This window comes from Chelon labrosus (genome assembly GCF_963514085.1).
Source record: "Chelon labrosus genome assembly, chromosome: 14".
In the NCBI taxonomy this organism is placed as follows: Eukaryota; Metazoa; Chordata; class Actinopteri; order Mugiliformes; family Mugilidae; genus Chelon; species Chelon labrosus.
The window spans coordinates 9,653,561-9,674,506 of NC_140347.1; the positions used below are offsets into that span (position 1 = coordinate 9,653,561).

The window sequence follows — 20,946 nt, forward strand, 5'->3', positions numbered from 1 at the left end:
CCCCACAGGTTTGTACAGTAGACACTAGGCATGATGGGTGCATCACTTCATCTGCCTCTCTTCTTACCCTGATGCCCCCATCACTCTGGAACAGGGTAAATCTGGACTCATCAGACCACATGACCTTCTTCCATTGCTCCAGAGTCCAATCTTTATGCTCCCTAGCAAACTGAAGCCTTTGTTTCCAGTTAGCTTCACTGATTAGTGGTTTTCTTAAGGCTACACAGCTGTTCAGTCCAAATCCCTTGAGTTCCCTTCACATTGTACATGTGGAAATGTTCTTACTTTCACTATTAAACATAGCCCTGAGTTCTACTGTTGTTCTTCTTCTATTTGATTTCACCAAACGTTTAAGTGATCGCCAATCACCATCAATCAGGATTTTGATGGAAGACGATGGTTCCTGTGAGGGAAATTCTTAAATGTCCCTTAATATTTTAATACTATATATGAAATTAACATATGTGGATGCAACATTAGATTGTAAGGTGGAAGCTTGTGGTATGGTCAGAAGATCTACCCTATTATAATCATGTGGTTGCAGGGAATGAATGGATATGTTGTTGTACGCTCCATTAACATAAAGAACTCACATGAAGGAGTTCAGCCTGAGGGGGTATTTGAAGTGCCTCCTCTGTGTCCCTGTGTTCTGGAAATTTGTCACTGCATGTCACACAATGATGGTCAACGTGAAGGAGAAGTGTTAATGCGTGTCATGAGATGTTGAGGTGTTAGTACAATGAGTTGTGTCAAGTCACATGTGATCTTGTGATGTGACTGCAGATAAGACCATCGTTTAGGTTAGTATAAAAGCTGAGGAGTGACAGCCTCTCTTCAGTCATCATCTGTCGCTGATGAGTGGCTCCAGAAACGAAATATTGTGTCATAACTTGGTATTTGACCAACTCTCATCTGCACTAGACAAGCGACTGACTTCCAGTTTTTAATAAAGCGTTGGACAGTTCTTAACCCAGTTTTAATAGTTTCTTCAATCTCCTTAGATGTTTTCTCTGCTTGATGCATGCCAATGATTTGACCCTTCTCAAACAGACTAATATCTTTTTCACAACCACAGGATGTGTCTTTAGACATGGTTGTTTAAGAAATGAGAAGCTACTCATTGCATCCGTTGGGGTTAAATAACTTGTTGCCAGCTGAAAGATAACCACCCATGCAGTAATTATCCAATAGGTGGCTCGTACCCATTTGCTTAGTTAGATCCAGGTGGTGACTTTTTTTTTTTTTTTGGCCAGGCAGTGTTGCTGACCTGGCACTTTTTCTTCATTTTTTTCAGGTGAAAATTGAATGAGCAAACTAAATCTGGGACAGTTTTTTTCTTACCTTTTACAAGCGAATCTATGATGTAAGTGGGCAGGGACTGCTTTTTTCCTTTGAAGATTTTAAGTTTATTTAGAAACAAATCAGACATAGCAGTGCAAAACATCACATGACAATGCTTAACAATGATTTCAAACGAGGATAAAAATAATAAGTCTGAAGAAGTGTAGCACTCCATCTGTCTATCGGCGGAGCACATGATGACATCCGATGGCTTCCTGGTAGCTACCTGTGAGGAGTTGCGGTGGGTGGCTGCTGCCGCTTGTTGCTGTGTGACTTCTACATACGCTTGCGTGCGTAATCTGGGTGGTTATAGCACTAAACACCAATCTAATATTTTGGGCTGTATTGGGTGCATTTTGGCAACGTATGATCAGCGTATGGGCTGAAAACTGTCAGCTGTGAACTGACAAATTGTGTTAAAGCAGACGCTGCAGCAGCCAGACTAAGAAAGAGTCAGAACTGTTGCCATGTTTTTCTTTAGCTCCTAGTAGAAGATGTCCCGTCAACGCCGTTGGACGGCTCCTATAAGGCTGACCTCTACCACTACCCTTTAAGAGCCAAACACAACGCGTCTACTCAAGGATGTTTTTCCCCGGAATTAACACTTTAGTTCAACTGAGTTCAGCTCAGATACAGCAACTAGTGATGTGTCATGCGCAAAAGAGCCGGATCTAAGAGCCGATGATTGGTAGTGAGTCAGAAGAGCCGATTCCCATCCAGTGAGAGCCGACTCCCCACTGTTCTTTTGCCTTTTGCTTGTTTATGTCTGCTCAGGTGAGGACGGGGGCGGAACTGTAAAGACAATTGGGAATGAGAGAGCAGTGTCTTCACTGCAAAATGAAAATATATTAAGAGCAGGTTCCAACACAAACCTGCACAAGGACATTTGTACCGTTTGTTTATGGAGTTTGGTTCTGTTTTTGCTTGTGTGGATTTGATTGCAGTGTTTTGTTCATTTGAAATATTGAAAGCAATATGTATTTGCTGTGTTGGGCTAAGATATCAGGCTATAAATAAAGAGCCGTTCGGGAGCCGAAAGAGACGGCTCTTCTTCGGGAGCCGTGGCAAAAGAGACGACTCGCGGAAAAGAGCCGAACTTCCCATCACAACAGCAACCACAAATTACATCTAGTTGGTTTCATTTTAACCATTCTCAACAACCTGGTATCGCTACTGTTCATAAAGTTGATTCAAAGAATGCTCCTCAGGCTACCTCGACAAAAAGAAAACCAAATCTGGTTCGAGTAACAGCAAGCGGTAACGTTTAAATCCTCCTTTCAGCCAGTCCCATTTTAATGTTACACTTCTGCTTCTGTATAGGACAAACGCACACTGACTTAAGCTTCTGATTCACATGAACAGAAATCCTATGAGGTCTTAACAGTGAAGATGGTGGCTGCTGAACGGCAGCAGCTGAACACGAACACGGCAAGCACAACATCTAGATTTGAGTTGGGAACGAGAGATGAAGCGTATTTACAGTCTGCGGTATGCCGTATGTGCTGCAAGTCGCTGGATCAATGCACATTTATACAGCGACTTCAAGTTCCAGAACAGATTCGGTCTTCGGCTTGATAGTATGCCCACGAGCCACGAGAATGAAACCTCGTTAAAAAGCTAAATAATTGCACCAAAAACTGACGAGACGTGAACTCTGACACCCAGACCACTTGGTTTTTATTGTTATGCCGCTAAAGGAATGCATGACGGGATCCGCTGTGGGGGTTCGTGTTGTCACGAGCACACATCACATCGCTTACAGTCACTTCACGATATCTTTTTTTTTTTTTTTTTTGCATCTGCATCCAGATTTACAGCATGCACGAGAATGACGTACTGTACAGCCTTTTTAGCGCCCGCCACGGTGAAGCCTGAACCAGGCACTGATTAGGAAACCCAAGTGACTTTGAACAAGGTTTAGGCTTTTTGTTCACTCTGTGTTCCAGTTTTCTACTTAACAAACGTAACAAAAGGTCCGAAGAGGAGTAGCCGCCCCAGATGGCGATACTCCTATCTGATAGGAATACTGCTTTTTTTGAAGCCTCAGCTCTGCAGACGGACGTGTAACAAAAGATAATCAGAACAGAAGTTCAGATGTATGTACAAAGGTTGGTTCCTTAATTACAGGTAAGGTGAGGAAAAGGCCGGATTATCAACTAAGGCTTCCGTCTTCTTGAGTCTCCGGAGAATCGGTGTGACGGGAAAGCCGTTTCCTCGCCACAGCTCGTTCCGTTCGCATCGTATTACGCATTAAAGTTGCAGAAATAAGAGTACCGTTAGCCTCGAAGCTGAAGCCTAGTCCACGTTTCTGCTCGTGGTTGCGGCCATTAGCAGGAACGGACTTAAGGCAGAGCTACTACATCAGGTCTTAGTTGATGAATCAGACGAAGATAGAGATATTTTAATGACTTTTGTCCCTTTGGATCCCTTTCTTCTTAATTCCTCGAGAGTTTTTGTTTGTGATACTGCGCCTCCCGTCAAGTTTTGGGTGACGTAAATGGAACTGTACATGTTACCGGGATGCCTTGTGTACAGAGCAACAAACGAAAAAGAAACAGACACGTCAAGTACATGAGGTGGCTGTGTGTTTAGTATTATTAGTCTGCCGTATGTCGTTAAGCAACGGTTATACTTGATGAAAATTGGTTATTTCTGCAACTAAATGCAACAGGTCTTAAATACAAAAAAAGCTGTGCTAACCAGTTATTCCTCCACCTGCCTGCTGCTTTTTTTTTTCAGTTCTGCTTCTCGGACCAGAGTCTGTGGTCGTACTGCTTACACTCTGGTCAGGCAGTCTGCCTCGGGTCCAGCGGGACTCAGTCTGCACAGGTCAAAGAGCGTCTCCTCGCTGGCCTCCGCCTCCGTCAGAGGTTCCAAGCGAATCAGGGAGCTGCGAGGGGGCCGCTTCGACTCCAGCAGCTCCGACGGCGGCTCGGCCCTCGATGACCCGCCGGGGCTAGAGGGGGGCTGGAAGTGGGTGCTGGAGGAGACACTGCTGCTGCTGCTGCTGCTGCTGCTGCTGCTCAGATCCAGGTCTGAAGAACCGGTGCAACCGTCAAGGAAGGCCAGCAGGGGGCAGGAGGTGTACTGGATCAGCTGCTTATCTGAACACGAGACAGAAAAATAAGATGAGTAAGGTCCGTTCAGTCCACTGCTTAAAAATAATCACCATCTCCCTAAATTTGAACACTTCCACAAGGGAAACTGCTTGGTAACAGTAGCTTTCCAGTCTAGTCTGCTGTTCATGTGGACTCCCCGGTTCTTATAGTGGTCCACTACTTCCACCACCAGGCCCTGGATGGTGATGGGCTCCACTGGTGTCCTCTTCCTCCTGAAGTCAATGACCAGCTCCTTGGTCTTGTCCACATTCAGGAGTAGGTGGTTTGCCTGGGATTACTCCACAAAGTCTCCTATCAGTGTCCTATACTCCACCTCCTGTCCATCTCTAATAAACCCAACCACTGCAGAGTTGTCAGAGAACCCAGAGCTGGACTGGAAATCACCGGTGTAAAGAGTGAACAGAAAAGGAGACAGGACAGTCCCCTACTACTCGTCATTTCTTCATATCAAATGGAGAACACGCTTAAACAACTCCAAAATAAAGCACTGCTGGAACGGACTACAGAACTAAAAGACACATCTGAAGGCGTGCTTCCATTTCCGTACAGGGCTTATTTAACGTCTATCCGTGGCGTACCCAAAATAAACTGAAAGCTGTTCTTGAACCGGTCGCAGTACAGACATGGTTTAGGTCTATTTTTGAAAGGTAATACTATAATTTAGTTCCCCTCTGAATTACAGTGACTGCTACTGGGGATTGAGTAATAGAAGTTTGAACAGACTGAAATGAAAGGTTTTTATTTCTGCCTGAACATTTACTTATTTTTTATAAACGGATGCTTGTAGACGGCACTTACTAGCTGGAAGACATGAGACCACAGTTTAAAGCCTTACTTGTTCCCTGTCTGAATTTAAAACCAGTAAAATTAATATTTTAAACACATTTTTTTCTGAAGACATGTCAAGGCATGTGGGCCAAGGCATAGGGAGACTGCAAAACTGTCCCAGATAACCATGGTCACACAACTAGAACAAAAAGGGTACAATTCTTGAATTTAAGTTAATTTTCTTCCTCATCAAGGTACACTCAGCACCCCATATCACCAGAAAAACTCAGAAATGTAAACTTTTTGTTTGCAAATTCATTAAAAAAGAAAAACTGAAATATCAAATGGACACAAGTATTCAGACTCTTTGCTGCGACACTCGTATATTTAACTCATGTGCTATCCATTTCCTCTGATCATCCTTCATTCGAGTCCAGCTGTGTTTAATTAAATGGATTGGACTTGATTAGGAAAGGCACACACCTGTCTGTATAAGACCTTACAGCTCACAGTGTATGTCAGAGCAAATGAGAATCATGAGGTCGAAGGAACTGCCCGAAGAGCTCAGAGACAGAGATCTGGCCGAGGTTACAAAAGGATTTCTGCTGCACTTAAGGTTCCTAAGAGCACAGCGGCCTCCACAATCCTTAAATGGAAGACGTTTGGGACGACCAGAACTCTTCCTAGAGCTGGCAGTCTCTAGGACTGGCAACTGAGGGAGGCCAAACTTGGCAATCGAGGGAGAAGAGTGGTAGAAGAACCCAAAGATCACTGTGTCTGAACTCCAGAGATGCAGTGTGGAGATGGTGGAAAGTTCTAGAAAGTCAACCATCACTGCAGCCGTCCACCAATAGGGGCTTTATGGCAGAGTGGCCTGACGGAAGCTTCTCCTCATGCAAGACAGATGAAAGCCCGCGCAGTTTGCCAAAAAACACACGAAGGATTCCCAGGCTATGAGAAATACGATTCTCTGGTCTGATGAGACCAAGATTGAACTTTCTTTCCTTAATTATAAGCATTATGTGTGGAGAAAACCAGACAATCCCAACAGTGAAGCATGGTGGTGGCAGCATCATGCTGTGGGGGTGTTTTTCAGCTGAAGGGACAGGATGACTGGTTGCAAATTAAGGAAAGACGAATGCAGTCAAGTACAGAGATATCCTGGACGAAAACCTTTTCCAGAGTACTCAGGACCTTAGACTGGGCCGAAGGTTCACCTTTCACAAGACAATGACCCTAAGCCTAAGCACACAGCTAAAATAACTGATTGTTTTTGAATGGCCCAGTCAGAGCCCTGGCTTAAACCCAATTGAGCATCTGGAGAGACCTGAAAATGGCTGTCCACCAGTGTTCACCGTCCAACCTGACAGAACTGGAGAGGATCTCCAAGGAGGAATGGGATCCCCAAATCCAGGTGTGATTTGTGACCATGTGATATTTCAGTTTTTGTTCTTTAATAAATTTGCAAAAGATGTCTACAATTCTGTGTTTTTCTGTCCGTATGGGGTGCTGTGTGTTCACAAATACAATCTAAACTAGGTCAAAACGCTTTACAAAGCCCAACCTGAAACCCCCAGAGGTAGCACTGAGGAGACGGTGGCAAGGGAATTTGAAAATGGAAGGAACCTTGAGCAGAAGCTCATAAGTGGGCACCCATTGAGTTGAGGCTGGTTGGGTAGAGACATACAAACATGGGCCTTCTGAGGGTGTCCTGTAGTGTCTGGCAACATGATGCTGTTAGTGGGGGGCCTTTGAGGGGAGGGGCCTCTGTGGATCATCCCACAGATACCTTATCAGTTTGAGATCTAGTGAATTTGGAGGCCAGGTCAACACCTTGTGCTGTTCTTCATGTTTGTTTGAGTTGTTCCTAAATCGTTTTTGTGTGTGTGCCTGTGTCAGGCTGCATCCTGCTGGGGATGGCTGCTGCCATCAAGGAGTGTCATTGCTATGGGGTGGGGGGTGCCTGGTCTGGTCTAGGTGGGTGCTACATGTCTAAGTAACATCCACACCAATGAATGCCAGGTCCAAATGTTTCTCAGGAGAACACTGAATTATCACAAGATGGTCAATGATATTTATTTCAACTGTCAGTGGTCAGTATGTTATGCTTGTATAGATCTATACCAGCCTATCTGTATGATATACGTGCTTCTCTAACTGGAACCTACTGTTCATGTTAGCTGCATCACCCAATTTTCCCAGCAGTGTAGAGGTGCTACGCAACAAAAAACAGTGGTTTGAAAACAAAAAAAGCTTGATTAGCCCTCACATCTAATGGCTCCAGAAGCTATTTCTGTCCACCACCGCCATTATAAAGCAGTGTTATTCTCTCAGTCAGCAGCTCGCACAGCAGTGAATGATTAGAGTATAATGCAGCCAACAAACAGTCTTCCAAAAATACCATTCCAAACACGTCTACTAGTAACCCTAGCAGATGTTTTGCACTATACTATTATGTACACTCACCTGTGTTATCTTCGTCTGTCCTGTCTCTGTCGGTGTCAGTATTGTCTTTGGAGCACACGCTTTCCTGAAAACACACAGGCAAGAAGTCATTATGCTCACATTCATTTATTCGTACATTACACCAGCCCGCTCACCTTTATAATGACTCACTGCTGACTAAGCTTTTTGTCTTGGTAATCTTGTTAACTTGTAATACAGAGACTTTCAGACACAAAGCTGTTGGTACTTTAAATGCTGCCTTGTTCAGTGTTTTTAATCATAGTCTTGTTTGTGTCGTGTATGCTTTATCCAAATGCATGTTTGAAATTATCTGCTTGCTTTGGATTCCTTCTTCCCTTCCCCTTCCAGTAATACTGAAAAAGTACAACTTGTTCTGATGCTCTTATTGACAGCGCTGAAATAAAACTATGCTGTATTACAACTGATTCAAGTTTTCTAGTTACAAGTGCAAATAATAAAATTTTACCTCTAAGCCATCAAAATCAACGCCAAACTGTTTTCCGTAGAGCATGGCCTGAAAGTCCTCCAGACTGCAGTCAATGCTGTCCAGATAGTCCATGAGCTCCAGTCTGACAAAACACACACACATTACATCAATAAGCAGAAATATGCAGTACAGTACAGTGTGTAGAACATTTAGGCAACTTTTAGGTTCTTCTCTTCTTTTAAACGTCACGTTCAGTGTTTGTTGTTTCGATGCAGACTTTTCCCGAGTGTATTTTAACCTAAGTGTTTGCAGCTGTCCGGCCTCAAATATAATATGTGCAGTTAAGATGCGTGTTTAAGTGTTTTTGCAGAACATTATGATGCAGTGAAACGGGTCATTGACTTCTAGGATGAAGACCTTGACCGCCACATTGTAAAAAGCAATCTTGAGCCCAAGTGGTCCAAGGAATTCCATCAAGCTGTTGATAACGTTTTCATAAAATGTTCAGGTCTTTGGAACTAACATAAAGCCTCCGTCTAAAGCAGCCGCTGTTGCTAATGCATAAAACTAGCAATCCTATCATTTAAGGTTGGCCCTTACTTGCCCAGCAGGTTGATGTTCTGCGATATAGCTCCATTCTCATTCAATATGGAATCCATCATCTTCATGGGGTCGTCAAGATTCAAGCCAGAGGGCTTGTTTAGCTGCAGGGCGCTGCTAGTTGGCCTGCTGCTGTCTAAAGTGCTGCTTCTCTGGCTGGCATCTGCAGCTGCTGACACATCAGCCTCCGTCTGTTTGGTGTCATCTGCGCATGTGGTGCTCAGCTCCATCTCAGCTGGCAGTACCACGCAGCTGTCCAGCTCTACTTCCACGATTTCTATATCGCTGAGGGAGAATATTAACAAAAAAGCATGCCGTTAATAAAGACAGCTATATATATTATTAGTTATTTTAAACATAGAAGGTAAAGCCAGTTGGATCTGTATTTCAAACTCTCCTCTGTCGTTCTGAAGTCTGTAAAATAGACAAAACAACAATACATTCTCATTACTTGCCCATGCATATTGCAAGCTGCAAAGATACAATGAGAGACGTCTCAACAGTATGTGTTGTTCATTAGATTGGAAGACAACTCTACGTAGTATTCAGGCTGATCTGGGCAGATTTTGCAATTACGTCCAAGAGTGTGTCATCTAATTTTCCCAAATCCCGTTTTTTGTCTGAGAGAAAGTCAAACTTACACGCCCTCCGAAAGTATTGGAACAGTGAGGCAAATTCCTTAACCTTTGCTGTAGACTGAAAACATTTGGGTTTGACATCAAAAGAGGAATATGAGACACAAGATCCAACATTTCAGCTTTTATTTCCAGGTATTTACATCTGGATCTGATACACCATACTTTTGTTTGAACCCACCCATTTTTTTCACGTGAGCAAAAGTATTGCAACATGTGACCAACAGGTGTGTTTCGTAGCCCAGGTGTGTCCTGTTACACTGCATGACTGCATTTATAGTTAGAGGTGTAACCAAGATGAAAACCAGAGATCTGTCTATGGGTGGAAAACAAGCAATGGTGAAACTGAGAGAAGTGGGAAAATCAATCAGAGCCATTGCACAAACATTGGCCATAGGCAACCATTCGGAATGTCCCGAAGAAGAAAGAAACCACTGGTGTACTAAGTAACAGATGTCTAACGGGGAGATCAAGGAAAACGACAACAGTTGACGACAGAAACATGGCGAGGGCTGTAAAGAAAGACCCTAGTGACATCAGAAGTAACCTCCAGAGGGCAGGAGTGAATGTATCACAATCTACTATTCGCAGAAGGCTTCACGAACAAAAGTACAGAGGCTACACCAGAAGATGCAAACCACTCATTAGCAAGTACAGGAGGAAGGCCAGGCTGGAATTTGCCAAAAAGTACAGAGACAACACTCAAACATTCTGGGACAAAGTTTTATGGACTGATGAGACAAAGTTTAACCTTTACCAAAGCGACCAAGAACGAAAGGATCTGCTCATGATCCCAAACATACAAGCTCATCTGTGAAACAAGGTGGCGGTAATGCCATGGCTTGGGCTTGCATGGCTTCTTCTGGGACAGGCTCACTTATCTTCATTGATAATGTAACCAGTGATGGCAGCAGCAAAATGAACTCAAAAGTCTACAGAAACATTGCAAGATGCAACCAAACTGATTGGGAGATCCTTCATCATGCAGCAAGACAATGACCCAAAACACACTGCCAAAGCAACAAAGGTATTCATTGCGGGCAAAAAGTGGACGGTCTTAGACTGGCCAAGTCAGTCTCCAGACTTAAACCCTATAGAGCATACATTTTACCTGCTAAAGAGGAGACTGAAGGGAGTAACCCCCGCCCAAAACAAACAAAAACTGAAAATGGCTGCATTGCAAGCTTGGAAAAGCATCACAAAAGAAGAATGCAAAAGTTTGGTGATGCCAATGGGTCGCAAGCTTGATGCATTATTATTGCATGCAAATGATTTGCAACTAAATACTTATTTAGTCTCATTCAATTTATTTTAAGTCTGTTCCGATACTTTTGCTTGCCTAAAAATGTGGTGTTCCGTTACAAATAATGATATCTCCTAAGTTAAGTTTATCAGATCCAAATGGAAACGAAAGCTGAAATGCCGATCTCGTGTCTCATATTCTTCTTGAGATGGAATAATAATAATGGAATAAAGGAATTTGCCTCACTGTTCCAACACTTTTGAAGGGGATCTGGAAAAGCCAGCTCTAAAGCTGTCCATAAGTATCAGGAATGACTACAAAGAGCCATGTCAAGCTCTGATAGAAGAATTCTCTTCTTCTACTGATGATGCCACGTCAATGATGGCTGCCAGTCAGGTTAAACATCCCTGTCATGTGCATCCCGGAGATTACTACAAACGCAAGCATACTTCCGGGGTAGGAGTGCATCAGGCTTTTAAGAAAACTCCACCCTCAAGGCCTTGTCCTTGAAAAACCTTCACCCACACATACTCACACTCACATTGCTCTCAGGATTAGTCAAGGTAACCCGTCAAGAAGATGACACAAGTTGCTTGTATAACCAAAGTGAGAACAAAAGACAGCTGTGTCCGTATCCTTAGCACTAAGAGCTCGTTTCCGGTGGTTGTTGGACTCTGTCAGGGCTGTCCCTTGTCTCCAGTACCGTTTATGACATTCATGGAGAGGATCTTAAGGCGCAGCTGGGGTGAAGAGGGTATGGGAACCTCAGAATCGCATCCCTGCTTTTTGCAGATGATGTGGTTGCTGGCTTCATCGGATCGTGACCTTCAGCCCGCACTGGAGAGTTTTTGCAGCTGACTGTGAAGTGGTTGAGACAAGGGTCTGGCTACACGGAATATGGTCAATTGTTCCCTCTGGGTTGGGGTCCAGTTGTCCCAAGTGAGGGAGTTCAAGTATGTTTACGAGTGATGGTACAATGGACCGAGGGATAAATAGATGGTTTGCAGTGGCAGCTGCAATAAAGTGGGTCCTGCATCTAAGTGTTGTGGTGAAGAGGGAGCTGAGCCGTAAGACAAAGCTTTCAATTTACCAGTCGATCTACGTTCCAACCTTCACCTACGGTCATGAACTTTGGGTAATGACCAGAAGAATGACATTGCGGTTACCAGCGGCTGAAATGAGATTTCTACACAGGGTTCCTGTGCTCAGCCTTAGAGATAGGGTTAGGAGCTTGGACATCTGGAGGGAGCTTGAGGTAGAACCGCTGCACCTTCACGTCAAAAGGAGCCAGTTGAGGTCGTTCGGGCACCTGGTGACGATGTCTCCTGTCGCCTCCCTCATGTTCCTGGTACACCAGCACAGCCTTCTGGGAGGAGACCCCAGGGTAGATGCAGAAAATATATATCCTGTCTGGCCTGGGAACGCCTCGGGATCCCTCAGGAAGAGCTGGAATGTGTTGCTGGGGAGAGGGGTGTCTGGACGGATGGAGTCTATAATTTAATGCCATTATTGCAATGCTACCAGAAAGATTCAGATTTCCTGGTAAAATAATTCCTAAATAAATCATAGCAGAAACACCGGGGGTGGATGTTCAAGCAGAGGAAAAACAATCTGCACCACGTTCACAGGGCTCGAGTGCTTGTAGTTGCACATATGACAATACGCCCCCTTAATGAACAACCCTAAACCACGCAGGAGAGCACTGACGCAAAGCAAACACTTCCTATTTGTTCTGCAGTCGTTATTAGTTTACATCGGGTTCAACAGTTAGCGGTTTGAAAGCAACAGAATAGAGTAAAAAGAAAGGCGTCTTACCCATTCTCGTAGGTTCTGGGTGACTCCTCTGTGATCTCAGCGGTCGACTCTGTGTCATTCTCAGTCAAGTCACAGATAATGACGTCTTCTGATATTTCTGAGCCCTTCACACCATTTAGACTGTTGACAGATGGCTAAACGGGAGGGGATGATGACAACTCTGTCAGTATCTGAACCTCAGTAAACTTCCTCTTCAGAGCTATCTTGGCTCGACTTCTGTTAACATATAGGCCTGTTACAAAAAGTGGTTTACGCCAACAAATCACTCAAAAAATTGTCTTTTCGTAGTTCTTTTTAAAACAAAAGAAGAAATCAGGCACATAGAAAAAAAAAAATAGTGCAGTACAATTACAAAATTAGACTCAGTGGCTCCAGATTAGGTGCTAATATTTTCAACCCTCTTAGGGCTAAGATCAAGGGTGCATTGTTCTTGGCTACTGAAGTGGGCAGTGTTGTCAAGCCAAGATCAAGCTCTTTTAAGTCTTCAAAAAAAGGTTGTGATTGCATGTGCCTGGCAAGGGTTTAATAAGATCTCCAAATGATTTGTAATAAATTCCACAGTAAGAAAAAAACAAACCACTGTCTACATTTCAAGAAACTGACAATTTGTCCGGGGCTGACTGTTCCAACAGATTGCGGACTAAGAGAAGACCAAGAATCTCACTTTCATGAGTGAGACTTTCATCTCAGGATTTACAGGTAACTCTCCCAACTGTTTGAGTAAAAGCGCACGTGTCTCCAATCCGAAAGAGACTTCAAAAAATTTGACCTGGATTTGGCTTTGATAACAGACACATGGCACGAACCTAAGACAGCTTTTCCGGAAAACATCCTTGAACCTAATCGACTGTGACGCACCGCGGTATAAATAACTAGAATTCTGCCTCACGTCAAAGATCGCTTGAAGAAAACTACTTCAAAATTTCAATTCAAACGTGAAATAAGTACAAACCATGTAGGTATGGCAAGTATAACATGAGCAGTGACCAACCGTATGAGAAATTTTTACTGACCTGATCAACACACACCTTGTCATCATAGATCTGATGGATGTATTTTGGTTTCTTTCCATTGCTATTCATAAGAATTGGCCTGCCAAAAAGACAGTGACAAGTTCATAAACTATAGTTTATGGGGTAGGGTTAGGGAAGTCCTTTAACAAAATGATTATCAATAATTGATTTCCAAGTCATTAACAGCAACATTATTTTATTTTCAATATCATACCCCATATTTGTAACAGGGCTGTAACAGATGTTAACTCACCGTTTGCGTTTTAAATTCAGGATGCGGTTGTTCTGTACCAATGTGACGATGAAATGTATCAACTGAAAGAAAACATAAGGACTAAGATTGAACATCTCTCTCTTTTTTCTTTCCAAAAGCAAACTTTTAATAAAAAAAAGTTTACTCCTGCTTATTCTAAAACATTGGCGCCATGGGGGGGAGACAAAATATTCTGTTGATCTGTTGAAAATTCACTTCACTTGGCCTTCTGGTGAACCCCAACCAGCGGACTTCTACCCTTTGTCAAGTCCCAACTTCCTATGTTACTGTTGCTATGTTGCTACGTTAGCAAACAATGTGAATCCTATTGAAAAAGTTCAAAAAAATCTGCAGTGTAGAGTCTAGAGGTGAAATGGAAATGAGACAGCGTTGCAACGTTGGCAGACAAGAAATTACTAGTCTTTTCAATAGTTTTCTGTTTTTATGCTAGCTTTTTCCTCTCCTATACCCATGCTTATTGACTATAGTAGATGTTTTTATGTGTGAAGAATTGCAATGCTAGCTACAAGGTTGTTACAATCTCCGCAAGAAGCAAGAAATTTTTTCTCACGGCTAGGGTTTCGAGAACAAAACGACGTCATTTTGTTCTCGCAGCTTCTCGACACATCATCTGGGCAGAACTTATTTCTCGCGACAACTGTTCTGTGATCGTCAGAAAACGGAAGTAGGCCGTGGTTAACGCGGAAAAGCGGAAATGCTAGCGGCCACTCTGTGAGCTCATAGATGCTAATATTCAGTGTGACCAACACACTGTGTGTGTGAAGGGCGTAATCCGACGGATCCGAAATGACTGGCCGATATCCGAAAGCCTCTCGTTGTCCATCTCCCACAATGATTAGTGTGACATATGCTGCAGTGGGAGGGCCCTACAAGGACTTCTGCTCTTGAAAGTATAAATGAATCAACCAGAACAAACTTTGTTCTTGTTTTTGCTCACCTTGAGAACAAGAACAAATGTCTTGCTTCTTGCGGAGTATGTAACAAGCTCAAGTCTATTCGTTTTCAATGTCTTTCTATGGGAATTGAACCCGCATTCCTATTGCTTGTCTAACCTACCAAACATAACATAGGAAGTCAAGACTTGATGAACGGTCTGAGTCATTCTGAGTCATCTGGTTAATGACTCAGACCCCTGATGGTTGATGTCAGCAGGCCAATCAGAAAGCTGTTTAATTAATCCTTACATTCCTTACAAAGACAATTCCCTGTTAAAGATGTGCCACATTCAAAGGTGCACAGTATTATCTCAAGCAGGAAAGTATGAACATCCTTAAAAGTCATCAGAAAGGATGTTTTAATAATATTATTTCTTCTGTTAAATAGATTGTTTCTCTCAGAAAGCAGGTGGTAAATGATGGGAACCACGCGTCTGAACAGAGTTCCACATAATGGCAGCTAAATGGTGCGGTATAGCACTAACCTTTTTGATGAGCTGCTGTTGGTGGGCGTGTTTCTGCCTCAGATCTGAGATCTCCCTCCACAAAGCTTCATTCTCCCTAAACAACAAAACATTTACTCACAAGTGTGTATTTTTTTTTCAGCCATTTACAGAAATATTTTCCTTTTTTCTATAACCAGTTACGAGCTCTACACTCACCGCTTGAGTGTGGCCAGCCTGGCATCTATGCTCTCCTGTTTGCTGTGAACACTCTGGACGCTCGCCAGTATCTTGGACAGGTCTTCCTGTCTGATTTTGTTGTCTTCTGGCCGGGCGTTGGAAACCTGGAAGACGCACAACTCAATGAACTCTTGTATTTTCAGAATTTCAACCCAGGAAACTTTAAAATGACACCAAAACTGATCTAACATCTGAAACTAAATTTCCTGTTCAGTGACAAGACAGATGTTTCAAAGGTCTTAAGGTTAAACAGGTCAACTCTGTTAAACAGTGTGTCTCAATAGTCAATAGAAGTAAACACCACTGATTCGGTGTTGACAGCCCATGCTATTCAAGGGTTTTGGGATCTTTTGACTATATTTTAAACATATTAATTCGGTCGACAGCCGAAAAGAAAAGCGCCAACTGATCACTCCACCTTCCTCTTGATGTTTTCCAGCAAATCATCCTGTCCGTGTTTAAAGTAGGGGTGCTGAAACTCCACCGGGCCGTCCTTCTCCTGCTTCACGATCCCCGTATCAATGTGCATCACCTTACGAAATCCATCTGAACAAACACACAAACACACACAATCAGAGCTCCACGTCGTCAATCAATAACAGCGATGATCTCATTACTGCGACGTTCTTCTGGGAAACGTCGGTCCTGATAATTAAGTCACTGTCACATGTCGCTAACAGAACTACTTATTATCCATGTAAGGATGTAGGTTTTGTTACAGTAATGATTATTAACAAATGAAACGGCTTCAAATTTGACACTCCAATAAGGCCAATAACAAACAGCAACCAATCAGCAAATTGGTGGTTCTCTGCTTATTTCCTCTGCAGGCTACAGACTGTATGTGGCGCTTGGACTGCATAGAGGACCTGGCTGAATCTCTGCTTAACAAGCTATATTGCTCGGCGTACGACAAAAAAAAAAAAAAAAAACGTCTGGTCCTCTTCTAGAGAGCCGGTAACGCTGCAGAAAGATGAGTCACCGGGCATTAGCGTTAGGCCCCCCATGAGCTTGTGTTTATTTCTATACAGTAACTTAATGAGCACTCTGTATACCAAGCATCACTACAATGAATATTTTGAATGCTAGCTCTGTCCATCTTTATGTAACATGCATCGCGTGTGTCGTAGTCTTCTTCTGTTTTAGTGGCGGGTCGGCTAGCGTAGCGCAGCTGACGGAAATTGAAGAAAAAGGAGAAGGAAGATCACGTTGCTAAAACATGTCTGCTGTGTGGCAGTACTTTACTTTGGTAAATGAAGTCAGTCAGTCAACAGTTTGTATATTACGTAATGTGTGGACAGGCAATCTAGGAGAATATGAGTAAGATAAGAAAAGCTTTTATGAATCTCCAGGGGAGGAAATTTTGTTTATTTAAAGGGGAATTATTGTTTTTTTGCAACCTGGACCTTATTTCTGGCATAAAATATGGTTGTTTACTCACCCATATAACTTTGGTGTCATTTGGAGTCGTTCGACAAAGAATCTACAAACCCAGGATGATGATAACAGGTAACTCCGGACTCAGCAGGGAATAGCACTAGCTTTTCATAACAAAATATTGGCGAAATGAACGAGTTTCGCTGCAGATAATGCGTTATTTAGCGGCTGCGTGTCGGTGCCCCATTCACTTCCACTATATGGACAGACTAATATCGTCTAAATATCTCCCGAACGACTCCAAATGACACCAAAGTTATATGGGTGAGTAAACGGTCGTATTTTATGCCCGAAATAAGGTCAAGGTTGTAAAAAAAAAAAAAAACAGTAGTTCCCCTTTAAGATCAGATCAGGAATATTAAAAGATCAGTATCGGACTGGGGGGCGGGGTTTGATCGGGACATCCCTAGTAAACATAGCACCAAAGTCTACAGCTGCATGAACGGACAGCTATGTATAATATGTGCAACTTCTGAACCAATCAGCTGAATATCTTTGGGTTTGGGACGGACGTCGGACAAATAAAGCAAGCTGTGTGGCCGAAAAGGTTCTTTAAAAGAGGAAGCACCGGACAGGGTCTTGGTCGACCCACTGCAAAGAACCGACTACTGGCGGGAGGGTGTGGTCCAGGACAAGACGACCCGATGAACGCATTTCTTACACATGTTGAGCTGCCTGATGAAACTGGCCATGTTGTTGTGCTTGAAGAACTTGGGGAGGATCTCCTTGGCGAAGCGCTGCTCGTCCAGAACGAGGAAGCTGTTGCCCTCCTGGAAAAAAAAAAAAAAAAAAAAGACAAGGACAGTCAGAAAATCTCCTCAGGTGATCACTGGATCCATTTCATTGTGGTCTTTCTTAGCTACACGCCCACAACTCTGTTCACACATATATAAACATTTACAGTGACACAAAGGCCCCAAAATAAACTTGATTTGTGAGTTTAGACACAGTTTTATTTAATGGGGTTGTTAATAAACAGCTGCTCATCACAGGATAACAGGAAAGCTAGTAGTTGGTGCCTAGTTAAGGTTTTTTTTTGTTTTTTTAGCCCATAGCTTCAATGTAGAATCGAGTATGTGGCGTATAATGCAGGCCAGAAGAAACTCGTACTCGTTCAATATAATTTTTCGTGGCATATTTAACACTTGTGGTAAATATAAAAGGTAAATATCGCTAGCTAGCTAGCTGTTGTTTTCTTTGCTGTTAGCTTCAGCAGCTAGCTAGCATGCTAACGATGCACAGCTTCGGCGTTACCTGACTCCAGCAAATGAACTCGTTGGTGTCTGCATCCTCCACCAGCGTCCAAAGCTTGGTGAGGAAGGCCGGGACGCTCGAGTTGTGTTTCATCTTCAGAAGGATAAATTCACTTTTCGCTGAAAATGCGCAACGTGTACTGCTGTTTTCTTTTTTTTTTTCCTACCCCCGTAGAGAAAAACACAGGTTACACACTCTGCCTCTAGGAAAACGCCAATAGCGTACAACTTCCGGTTCTAGTGCTCGGCAGCTGATTGGTCAGAAGAGATTTTACGTAAGACTCCTCACGTGGAGCTCCATGCAAACGAAAGAGACCGTTTTAAAGAGGAATTAAAAGTGAACGTGCTGCAGTGATTCTTGACAAAACTATAATAAATACTGCCTAAAAACTTTCATGCCGTCAACATATGTTTATAATATTTTTTTTCTAAAAGATAAACAACAGTTTGGGACCAAAACCAGTATTTAATTTAAGAAATATTGATCCTGACAAAGTGTTAAGGCTGAGAACGGAATTACTACTTCACTATATTGCCAAAAGAAGTTCACTTCAAGTTAATTAATATTCCTCTAATGAATTCTTTGGACTAAGATTTAGTTTTGATTCAGATATTGAATCCAAGGAGCAAATTTTCAACATTTTTGCAAACAAATGCAACTGAATGGTTAGTTAAACAAAATAAATAAAGTTTCTGTTGAAGCACTGATGCCTCACAGCAAGAAGGTTTGAATTCATCATGGCCGACTGGTTCCTTTCTGTGTGGAGTTTGCATGTTCTTCCTGTGTCTGCATGGGTTCTCTCCAGGTTCTCCAGCTTCCTCCCACCATCCAAAGACATGCTGGTTAGGTTCATTAGTGATTCTAAATTGGCCTTAGATGTGCATATGAGTGTGAATGGTTGTCCGTCTCTCTGTGTTAGCCCTGAGATAGACTGGAGACCTGTCCAGGGTGTACCCCGCCTCTCGCCCGATGACAGCTTCAGCCCGACCTGCGACCCTTCGCAGGATAAGCGGTTACAGAAGATGAGATGAAGTTTCTGCTGAACTGAGATCACACTGATTGTATGCACCAACAGAAAGAGACTGCATCTCTCCCAAGCCGACTCACAACAACTGACTTGATCCATGCTTAAGAGGCAACACACCGATGAATTATCTACCCCTCACAGATTTGGTTACTAACTAGTTATATACAGCTAAGGAAGTAATTGTGTACACATGATCCTACTCAACTCATGGCACCATAGCTGTGCTTATTTGATTTGTTCATTGAGTATTCCTGGAAAAGTTTAGGGTAGGCGGCTGCTTCGCAATCACAGTGACATACAGGAGGCTCTGAACAGGGCATACACAACCACACGTGTGCAGGAAAGATGCACGCAACCATAGTAACAACTTTTCCGGCAGATGCATAGCGGTCCAACAGCTGCTGGAGTGTAAAACATATGGTCGGTGGGCTAAAACAAACCCGCCAGAGGGTCCAACCTGGCCCACAGGTTGAAGATGTAAAGTGCAAAAATGATGCAGAAGACGCTAACTTCAATTTGTCCAATAAAAGTAACTGCTATTCCTAATTTGTCTAAGGGTCACACTGTTTTAGTCAGAGCTTGAACTAAACAGCAGATGGCAGCAATGTGCTGAAATTGCACTTTTAAGAAATTGTTATGAAATTTCAGGTTCCTCATAAAATGTTTTGCAAATGGACAGTAACAGTTGTTGTGCTATTATTATGGTCCGGCCCCCTTGAGATCAAACTGGGCTGTATGTGGACCCTGGGTCTGACACCCCAGGTTTACACTGTGGACAAATAAAGTAAGCTGTGCGGCTGCAGTTTAATTCAGAAAAGTCAGATTAGAATAGCAGAACAAGATTTGAAAGAACTGAGATTTTTGAAGTTTTGATGATATTGCGTGCATTACTGCCCTCCATGATCATTTGCAACGTCCACATCAGATCTTTGTATTTAGCCCTGCATCATGCAGACACGATAAAACTGTTGTTACGTTCAGATGGTCGCGGTCCTCACTGTGGCAAAAAGAAAGATTTAGCAGAAAAACACTAAACACCAAAATCCGGCTGTCTCTTATAAAAGGGGTTTCTGTCATTTTACATATGAAAAAAGTGTTGATTTAATCCACAGTGCACAAGTCTCAATATGCTTAAGTCCATTTGTTTCTCAACTAGTGGGTGGTCCTTTTAACCTGAGACTTAACAGAAAAACAGGGCCTTCCTCTGCTCTCTTTGCTGTTAAATCTGTGGCTTCATTTCCCTCAATTCAGCAGATATTTAGCTCAACACCTGATCTCCCTAATTCAAACAAAACCTAGTCATTTTGCCCAATACTGCAGCCCCAGCTCGATGCACCTTAGTGGCATGTCTCCCATTTCAATAAGAAGTGCCAGAATTCAGGATGTTCTAAAAAGCCCCACACCAGAGTTGTTTGTAGATTATCTAATTTACCAAGCATTGTTTTTGCATTTAAAACGACCCTTTAAGCAGTTTGCCATGACCTTTAACTTTCAGAAGTTTTTCTGAAAATGTATTTTATCAGCTGACCACTAGATGGAATCCCTGATTCATTTTAATACCCGACTAAACTGAATGTTGTTCTGCCCCAGCTGCTGTATGCATACTTCTCTCAGTAAAATGCTTTGTTTTACCAACATCCTGATGCTTACTCATAATAATGATCTTGGTTTTAAAGGAGCGTCTGGGTTGTTTCCCTAATGACGGTTTATCCTAATGATCATACCAGGGGTAAACACATTAGAGCGCAACTGTTTTCAGTTATTTATGTTAAATTTAACACACACACACACACACACACACTCAAAAGCACAAGATTTTCCTGTGCCTTATGTGCACTATGTCATATGGGGTTAGGGTTAGATGTAATTCTGTTTTATATTATTTTCCTCCCAGTCATAAATGAGGACT

General features: G+C 42.8%; 1 protein-coding gene across 2 annotated transcripts; it reads right to left on the reverse strand.

Annotated features, from left to right (window-relative positions):
- Window positions 1-1,219: 1,219 nt before the first annotated feature.
- hsf2 (heat shock transcription factor 2) lies at window positions 1,220-18,423 on the reverse strand. 2 transcript variants are annotated; one of them, XM_084560601.1, is made up of 12 exons: window positions 18,011-18,423; window positions 17,418-17,526; window positions 15,738-15,865; window positions 15,299-15,423; window positions 15,122-15,197; window positions 13,681-13,742; window positions 13,428-13,488; window positions 12,415-12,548; window positions 8,722-9,006; window positions 8,161-8,263; window positions 7,695-7,758; window positions 1,220-4,445 (listed from the first exon to the last, which is right to left on the reverse strand). In XM_084560601.1, exons 1-12 carry the CDS (start codon window positions 18,101-18,103, stop codon window positions 4,117-4,119), a joined length of 1,569 nt encoding a protein of 522 aa, XP_084416727.1. In that variant the 5' UTR covers window positions 18,104-18,423; the 3' UTR covers window positions 1,220-4,116. The 2 variants fall into 2 exon arrangements, with proteins under 2 accessions (XP_084416727.1, XP_084416726.1); XM_084560600.1 differs by having other exon boundaries at window positions 13,428-13,506; window positions 18,011-18,421.
- Window positions 18,424-20,946: the final 2,523 nt, after the last annotated feature.

Coding starts and splice junctions, on each gene's coding strand:
- hsf2 (XM_084560600.1), bottom strand. CDS start 18,103: ATGAAACACAACTCGAGCGTCCCGGCCTTCCTCACCAAGCTTTGGACG. Junction 15,424..15,737: donor TGGAAAACATCAAGAGGAAG/GTGGAGTGATCA, acceptor TGCGTCTTCCAG/GTTTCCAACGCCCGGCCAGA. Junction 4,446..7,694: donor GACAGACGAAGATAACACAG/GTGAGTGTACAT, acceptor TCTCGTGTTCAG/ATAAGCAGCTGATCCAGTAC.